At 42.7% G+C, this 9,647-nt stretch overlaps 1 protein-coding gene across 4 annotated transcripts in view; it reads left to right on the top strand.

The window, feature by feature from the left end:
* The first annotated feature begins 9,346 nt into the window (after positions 1-9,346).
* The window catches only part of LOC109923688 (serine/threonine-protein phosphatase 4 catalytic subunit-like), a 36,532-nt gene continuing 36,231 nt past the window's right edge, over positions 9,347-9,647 (top strand). For 2 of the 4 annotated variants that reach the window (XM_048611459.1, XM_048611457.1), the window contains exon 1: positions 9,369-9,482. Coding sequence is in view for 1 of the 4 variants with exons in the window: in XM_048611456.1 (XP_048467413.1) it covers positions 9,371-9,543 (173 nt within the window). In the remaining 3 variants the exon portion in view is untranslated. Of the gene's footprint in view, positions 9,544-9,647 lie in introns of all 4 variants that reach the window. The other 2 variants (XM_048611456.1, XM_048611458.1) reach the window with 2 other exon arrangements.

The following is a 9,647-nucleotide window of genomic DNA, read 5'->3' as shown; positions in this document are numbered from 1 at the left end:
TAAATTCCTTTAATGGAATGTAATCTCCCTACTAAAGAAATTCTTGAAGTGTTACTGACATTAGGGGTAGAAATTTAAAAGACAAAAAATCAATTTTGTTAAAATTATGTAAGCAGTATGCTCATTCATCTTTTAAGATTGAAACTATTAGTAAACGCTGCAGGAATAGGGAGTACATTTATCTCAGAGAAGACTCGTGATAAATGTAAGATTGGTAAGAAATATCAAAGGACACTATAAAAAGCATAGAAAATACGTGCAGGAGTAGGCCATTTGGCCCTTCAAGCTTGCACCACCATTCCATATGATCATGACTGATCATGCAATTTAATTTCATTTCCTGCTTTTTCTCAATACCCCCGATCCCTTTAGCTGCAAAGGCCATGTCCAGCTCCCTCTTGAATATATCTAATGAACTGGCCCCAACAGCTTCCTGTGGGAGAGAATTCCACAGGTTCACAACTCTGAGTGAAGAAATTCTTCCTCCTCTCAGTCCTAAATGGTTTATCCCTTATTCTTAGACTGTGACCTCTACTTCTGGACTTCCCCAACATCAGGAACATTCTTCCCGCATCTAGCCTGTCCAGTCCCATCAGGATTTTATATGTTTCTATGAGATCCCCTCCTCATTTTTTCTAAATTCCAGTCAATACAAGCCCAGTAAATCCAGTCTTTCCTCATATGTCAGTCCTGCATCCTGGGAATCAGTCTCGTGAACCTTTGCTCAATAAACCTCAATAGCAAGAATGTCCTTCCTCCAACTAGGAGACCAAAACTGCACACAATACTCAAGGTGTGGCCTCACCAAGGCCTTTATAACTGCAGCAAGACATTATTACTCCTAAATATCGTGGCCTTTAGTATGTCTGCTCTTTAGCAAGCAGTTTCAATGAGATAATGGCTGTGAATCTAAAGGTATGTGATAAAAAAATTTTGATTTTACATTTTGTAGATTTGACATGTAGATAGTACATAGTAAAAGGTAATAAAAATAATTGTGAATAAGTTCATAGAAAAGTGGACAGGGATCAGACTTGGACCACTGGTAAAGTTTCTTGCTGATAATGGGGGAAAGTGTGAATGATAAATTCAGAGATACTTGTATGAATATGAACACAATGGCAGTAGAAATCCTTTTTCGCAATGGGTTCATGACAGGAACCTGCAGTAATAGGAAATGTGGTTCATAAAATTTTCATATATCAGCCATACAGTAAATTCACATCTGCAATAGCATGGGCTGTACATGCTAAGAGTTTTGTTGCAGATGGTGGGAGAATATAATCCATATCAGTTCATTTTTGGTTGAAATCGTTAAGTTCCTCCAGTAATAAGAGATCAGCCCCATGGCTTGGGAGGGAGTTATAACTAATTCTACTATTACAGAGCATTTGAATACACTGCATGAAGGCAAAAGGGCTTTCATTAAAGCCCAAGACTTAGAAATAATTAGATGAGTCTTACAATTTTCAGTAGGACCATTGGAAACCAGTTTGGTTTATTACAAGAGATAGGGACTTAAAGAATGGAGAGACCTGGGGAAGGTTATTGGTGAAGTTGGAAAAATAACAGTTGCATACTTTTATGTGAGGGCTTTATTGCACAAATTTGCAGATTCTGAAGGAGGTATAGACAATAGTGAGGAGCCAAGAACCTCTCATACCAAAATACAGCCTTGAGGATCAAAGTGCCACAATTGGCAATAGTCTGATGATGGACAGATCAGTTCTAATGGTCAGCATGAGGCCTTTAGTCCCAAAGGATAACTGCCAAAAGAGGCTAATCAAAGTCAAGTACTTACCAGGTGGAGCTACTCAATGGAGATATGTGACTTTTATAAGTAGGTCAGGGAAGGCCACTTGCACATGTAAAAGCTGGATGAATGTACAGGATGGATGGGGCTAAGGCACAGAACTGGAGCTAACCAATAAGAATTACAAAGATGGAGAGAATTTGGTGCATACACAGAGAAGCCAGACGGGGGACAAAAAGCCCTATCACATGGTGGATATACATGAAAAACGAGTTTCCTGGTGGGACTTACAAGGCTAGATGCACGATGTTTGCAAGAAAAAAAAAACTGGGACAAAGATAGATTGGGAGATTTACCGATGGCTGGAAAAAACAATTTCAATTTTTTTTTTTAGCAAGAAGTACTTGGAGTTGTAGATCAATTGCTATTAAAGCTGCATTTTTGCTTGGAGATCAGCTCGAGCGGGTAGTGTTTCATCAGACTCCAAAAGACGATGCAAAAAAATGTAGTGGCAACATTCTGGAAACATATAAAGATCTGAAGAGAAGTAAAAAGCACCCAGGTGACAGAAACTCTCACTTATGGTGAGGTGGTAGATCTGGCATTTTTGTTGGTGACAATATTGGAAGAAATTCAAAAAAGGATCGAGCAGCAGTGTACACCGAATTTTTCGTGGATAATAAATCACTGCGAGAAATGTAGAAAAGACAAAAGACTGAAGATTGATGTTGCAGTTTTAAAACAGAGAGTGGAGAATGGAGAGATCCCCAGACTGAAATGGCTGGAGAGCATCAGTATCACATTTCAGTTTCACTAATTGCCACACCCTTTTTCACACTCACTGTCACACGCTATACCACACTTACTGTTACATCAATTGTCACACCCTATGCTACACTCATTGTCATACAGGTTGACACACTCTATAGTTCACTCACCATCAAGATGATTGTCACACCTTTATGTCTGGTGTGTTCCTGGAACTGACAAAGTTTACTTTTTTTCTGAAAAAAAAAGGGTATGGGGAGAAAGCAAGAACAGGGTACTCAGTTAAATAATCAGTTATTATCATACAGAATGGCAGAACAGGATTGAGGGGCCAAATGGCCTACTCCTACTCTTATTTTCTGTGTTTCTATGCTATACAGGACACCGGTGAGATCACAACTGGAATAGTGTGTACAGTACTGGTCTCCTTATTTAAGGAAGAATGTAAATGCATTGGAGGCAGTTCAGAGAATATTTATGGGACTAGTAGCTGGAAAGGGCTGGTTAGTTTATGTGGAAAGATTTGATAGGTGAGGTTTGTACCCACTGGAGTTTAAAAGAGGGAAATGTGACTTGACTTAACCACGTTTGATCCTAAAGGATCTTATCAGGGTGGATGTGGAAAGGATGTTTGCTATTTTGGGAAAATCTGATCCTGTTTTTGAATTATCCATTAAGACAAAGATAAGGAGAATTCTTTTTCTCACAAAGGATTGTGAATCTTTAGAAATCCTTTCCATAAAACACAATAGAAGCTGAGTCCTTGAATATTTTTATAGCTAGATAGATAGGGAGTGAACAGTTATCAGGGTATGAGAACCCCTACAAGGCCCATGGGGAATTGCTAATTAATCTCCCTGCAGAGCTCATTGAGTATGAGTTCCCTTAGTAATAGGCAATGGCCTGGAACTCATCACCTGAGCCCTTTATAAAGCAGACCCAGACCTCTGAGCCAGGAGGCCCAGGTTCAAGTCCTACCTGTAATAACATGTCAGAACTGGTTGATTAGAAAATATAAAGAAAAGCAGACCTAGGGAGGAGGCTGCAGAATTATCTGTCCCAGCCTGGAACTAACCTATGTATACCATGACTAGTGGCTCTATTTTGGAGTTCAGCAATAAATGATGCCCCTTTACATTTGGATTACCTGAGTTATTACACAGGGGCTGGCAGGAATGATCAGATCAGCCATGACCTTAATGAATGGCAAAACAGGTCCAAGAGGTGAGTGGGCTGCTCCTGTCCCTGATTCATACATTTATATGTTCTGACACCAGCAGCTGGGAGATGGGACCTCTCCATCTTTGATAGTCGGACCTACAGAAACCCAGGAGGAAACATTGATAAAACCTCTGTTTGGAAAAAAATGGAGAGCCATCTCTGGTTCGCTGACTCTCTTTGCTCTATTTTTACCTGCAGGAAGAGAAAGGAGCGATCCCTGGGTCTCAGCGTGGAGAGTAACATTTGTGGTGGCCCTGAGAAGGATGGGTATGAAATTACAGATGGTTTTGAGGAGGTGCCAAGGCAGAGACAGCTGGGTGCCTCATGTGCTTTTTAGCTTCCCCACTGCTCCCAGGTCTAATAGTCCAACATTAGCCCAATGACTCAATGCGATTTGCTTATGAAGGCAGCAATTTCAGCTTTGATCTTTCACTCTCCTAACCTCTGTCTGTTACCAGCAGAACTCACTGACTATGGATCAGATTGGGCAGCTCTGAGGGATCCTGTCTGATCAAATTGACATCAAATGGAAGAGTCTCACTCCCACCCCGACGTTCACTCCATTTCCAACATCACCTTATTCCAACTGCCAACCCCATTCTCACTGCTACAGTCACTCTCCACTCTGATTCCCACCCTCAACCTCACTTTTACCACAATCTTCACCATCATACCCTAGCCCCCGACCCTCATTTTCACCTTCACCCTCACCCTTCCCATCCCCATGAATAGAGCCTTCGTCATTGACTCCAGACTCCATGCAGTCTCAAGGCTTCAGGTTGGAAACCTCCTGCTGATTATCACGTACCGACCTGCCTCGGCTGATAAATTGGTGCTCCCCCATTTTGAACAACACTTGGAGGAAGCGCTGAGGGTGACAAGAGTGCAGAATGTTCTGTGGGGGATTTCAGTGCCCACCACCAAGTGTGGCTCGACAACAGCACTACTGACCAAGCTGGTTGGGTCCTAAAGGACATAGCTGCTAGATTAGGTGTGGCAGGTGATGAGGGAAGCAACAAGAGGGAAAAACGTACTTGATCCCATCCTTACCAAGCTGCTGACAGATGCATCTGTCCATGATAGTATTGGTAAGTCTGATCACCACACACTCCTTAATTTCAGAGATTTTTATTATCATATGTAACTGAGTACAGGAATATGGGAGTACAGTGCAAATGGCAAAGAGTTGACACTCTCCAGCACTATCTTAGAAAACAGAAATGAGGAGCAGAAATGAGAGGAACAGCAAACAGAAGCAGATCTCCCCATGTGGCTCCTGGCTCTCCCTCCTGACAGTGGAAATCAGCCAGACACTGGAATTTCCACCACTTTCGGGGGGCCTGGTGGGGTCCACCATGTGTCCCAAGCCAGCCCCACCAATGCCACCTGCTGGAGCAAACAGTCTGCTGCCACCTGCACCAGACCCACCAATGCTGATGTCGCCGCTTTCTGGGGTCATCTCTCGCCGCTAGACCCACCTTGCCAACATCTCCCATGCCCACCACAGTCAATGCCAATGTTGTTGGGCCCAAGCTGAGCCCACCTTGTTGCCATCGATGATGAAAAGTTAAAATAAGGAAAAAGAAAAGTGGCTGGATAAAGCAACGGGTGAGCCCCAGGCTCAGAAGTCCTGCCTTTACGTTTGAGAATATCCTCCATTGTGTTGTGTGGCACTATCACTGTGCTAAATAGGTCACAGTTCAAAAGGTTCAAGCAACTCCAGACCGGGCATCCATGAGGTGCTGTGGTCCATCAACAGCAGCAGAATTGTACTCCAGCACAATCTGTAACCTCATGGCCCGGCATATTCCCCACTCAATTATTATCATCAAGCCAGGGGATCATCCCCTGGTTCAATGGAGAGTGCAGTAGGGCATGCCAGGAGCAGCACCAGGCATACCTGAAGATGAGGTGTCAGCCTGGTGAAGCTACCAGACAGGACTATTTTTATCCAACTAACTATCTAATGCCCCTCTTGAATACCTCAATTGAACTTCCTTCCATCACATTTTGAGGCAGTGCATTCCAGACCCTAATTATTTGCTTTGCATAAAATAGTGTTCTTCCCATCACCCTTGCTCCTTTTGCAGATCACTTTCAATCCCTCTCTTGTTCTTTTTTTCTTTTAGTATCCCCTGTCCAACCTGCTCATCACTTTGACATCCCCTATCAAATTTCCTCTCACCTTCTTCAATCAAAGGAAAACAGTCCCAACGTCTTCAATCTATCCTCATAACTGAAATACCATTACCTGGAACCATTCTTGTAAATCTCTTTTGCACTCTTTCCAGTGCATTCACATCAATCCAATAATGTGGTGCCCACAACTGTACTCAATACCCCAGCTGAGGTCTAACAAGGGTATTGTACAAATTCGACATCGCCTCCTTGCCCTTCTACTGTATGCGCCTATTAACATAGCCGAGCACATTGAATGGTTTCTTAACTGCTCTCTCCAATGGTCCTGCCATCTTCAATAATGCCTCTACTTTCTCAGGAGGCTAAGGAGATTCAGCATGTCTGCAATGACTCTTACCAATGTTTATAGATGCAGCATAGAGAGCATTCTATCTGGATGCATCACAGTGTGGTATGGCAACTGCTCTGCCCAAAACCACAAGAAACTACTGAGCTGTGAACACAGCCCACTCCATCATGCAAACCAACTTTCCATCCATCAACTCCATCTATACTTCTTGCTGCCTCAGGAAAGCAACCAACATAATCAAAGATCCCTCCCACCCTGGTTATACTCTTCCACCCTCTTCCATCAGGCAGAAGATGTAAAAGTTTGAATACATGTGGGAACAGGTTCAAGAACAGCTTCTTCCCCACTGTTATCAGACTTTTGAATGGACCTCTCAGATGTCAATTCTGATCTCTCTCTCTGCAGCTATAACACAGTATTCTGCACTCTGTACTGCTACCCTGATGCACTTTGCACAGTATGATCTGTATAGCATACGAAACAACACTTTTCACTGTATCTCAGTATATGTGACAACAATGAATCAAACTCAAAATTCAAACTTTCAATGATCTGTGCACATTTACATTTATGTTCTTTTGCTTTTGCATCCTCTTTAGAATCGTACTTCTATTTTATATTCTGTTAGAATCATTGCAGATTTTTCATATTTTTTATTTTCTTTTATGAATTTTGGTTTGGAGCTGTGAGCTGAAGATAACCTTTGGATTGTGGGTAGCAGCTTGAGTTAAAAATAAATGGAACAAACAGTTTGGGGAGAGGTGATGTCCGAGTGGTATTATTGTTGGACTGTTAATCAAAAAACTCAGGTAATGTTCTGGGGAAGGGTCACCGGACCTAACTCTGTTAACTCTGTTTTCTCCTTCACAGATGCTGCCAGACCTGCTGAGCTTTTCCAGCAACTTTGTTTTTGTTGTTGTTGTTGTAATGTTCTGGGAACCTGGGTTTGAATCCCACCATGGCAGACGGTGGAACTTAAGTTCAATAACAATCTGGGATTAAAAGTCTAACGATGACCATGAAACTTATTGATTGTCAGTAAAAACCCATCTGGCTCACTAATGTCCTTTAGGGAAGGAAACTGCCAACCTTACCTGGTCTGGCCTAGTTCATATTGCACCTGATGAAATGGTTGCACTCTGAAAGCTTGTGATTTCAAATAATTCTGTTGGACTATAATTTGGTGTTGTATGATTTTGTCCACCCCAGTCCAATACTGGCACCTCTACATCATGGTCAGGCTTACATGTGACTTGAATGTGTTAACTCTCAACTGCCCTCTTGGCAAATAGAGGTGGGCAATAAATGCGGGCCTAGCCAGCGACACCCACATCCTCTGATTGAATAAAAGAAAGTCAGACTTGCAAGTTAATTGTAGGTTGGTTTTTCATCAAAGGATTCTACAGACTCTTAGACACCGGGGGAGAGGACGATGTTTAACCAGATAGCCATTGATGAGGTCAGCACTTGGGAACTGGTGCTAGCAAGTCTGGAAGGGAACATGATAGTCAAACAGAGGGAGGGGCCAGAGAGATTGAAATGGTTTTTGGACAGTGATTCTGAGAGAATTAGTATTAGAATGAGGTTTTATTGTCACGTGTACTCATGTACAGATGTACAGGAGTACAGTGAAAAGTGTACAAAGTAGACATTTACTGGGGCCATCTTAGGTACAAAAACCCAAAATAAGAAAAACCATCTAAAGATACAAAATACAGAATTGAAAAAAAAGCAGAAATACAAAAACAAGAGCCAAGAAGAAAAGAGGAAGTGTCCAGATCTAAAAGTCTTATCTCCATGAGGTAGCCTTATCTCTGTAAGGTAGTTAGGCCTCCCTCCCCAAAACTTCGAGTTTCAGTGCTGCTGCTGCCACAGGCCTTCGGAACTCATCCCGCAGGTCCTTAGAACTTGCTGCTGCCACGGCTGGAGATAGAGGAGGAAGGGGATAGTTGTTGATTCTACAGCATGATGGTTTGGAAGCTCCCTGCCTAACCTCCCATTATCAGCTATTGGAAATTCAGAGAATAGAAACTAAGTTATAAATATTACTGGAACTTTCTCAGAGTGAACTGAAAAATTGACATTTTCAGAAAATCAAACAAGAAACAATCATGTATGCCTGCTGAACAATGCACTGCTTTGGTAATCTGGCTAGTTTTGTTATTTTCTTTTATTGATCCCTTAACTGTGTTTGTTTGTCTATCTTTTGTGTGAATGGGGCTGAAAACAAAGGTTATTGGGTTTAAATCATAGACATCTATTAGGCTATTTTGTTGTTTAATTTTGCTCTGCTAAAGTTACTGTATTGTGAATAAATAGTTTAGTCTTTTCTTCCAGCCAAAAAGCCAATGTCTTGAATTGATTATTCGTTAAGACTGAAATTAGTTTTTCAAAATCTCTGTTTGGGAATCACTGGGATCAATTTTGAGGGTGTTTGAGGGTTTTAATTTGACTGTGTTAGGAATAAAGAGGTCTGGAGCTTGACTTGGTTTAGCTGACTGCCTCCATGCTGTAACGGTACATCTGTCCAAAGTGACACTGACATTTCTCTGCATTGAATCTGAGATCTAGGGATGCAGGTACGTAATTCTGTGAAGTTTGTGTCACATGTGGACAAGGTGGTTAAAAAGACGTTTAGCACGCTTGCCTTCATTGCTCAGTCCTTTGATTATAGGTGATGGCAACTCATTTTAGACGTTTTACAGGACATTCGTGAGGCCTGTTCTCGAATACTGTGTCCAGTTCTGCTCGCCCAGTTATAGGAAATATATTATTAAGCTGGAGAAGGTTCAGAAGAGATTTACCAGTATGTTGTCAGGTATGGAAGGTTTGAGTTATAAAGAAAGGCTGGATAGGCTGGGACATTTTTCACGGAGTGTAGGAGGTTGAGAGGTAACCTCATAGAAGTTTATAAAATCATGAGGGATACAGTAGTAGCTGTCTTTTCCCCAGGATGGGGGATTTCAAAATTAGGGGACAGATTTTTTAACCTTTAGAAATATATGCTGACTCCAGTTGATCTAGAAGGGTACAGTCCCTTTAAGCCCAAAGGGTCCAGGAGGGAGAGGTCCCTTTAAACCCAGAAGGTTCAGGAGGGTGTGGTCCCTTTAAAGCTCACCGCCAATGTTATTTCCGGTTCTATGGTAACCCGGGACTACAACTCCCGGCAGACGTCAGGCTTCACCCATCGCGCATGCGGCTCTCCGCGGTCCTCTAGGCCGCTGCCGGTTGTGAGTCTCCGGCCGGGATCAGGTAAAAGAGGCGCCGTCGTTGCTGGAAGGGCCCGGGGAGAGGGAATACAAACTAGCCGGGGGTAAGGGCTGTCTGTGTATGTGTGTGGGGGAGGGCAGTCAGGGTGAGGGTGAACAGGCAGAGGGTGGTGTCAGTACGGGTGGGGGTGAGGGTGGGGGGGGGGGG

The sequence above is a fragment of the Rhincodon typus genome, chromosome 24 (assembly GCF_021869965.1).
Source record: "Rhincodon typus isolate 14 chromosome 24, sRhiTyp1.1, whole genome shotgun sequence".
NCBI classification, from domain to species: Eukaryota; Metazoa; Chordata; class Chondrichthyes; order Orectolobiformes; family Rhincodontidae; genus Rhincodon; species Rhincodon typus.
This window is presented reverse-complemented; position numbering and strand designations above follow the sequence as displayed.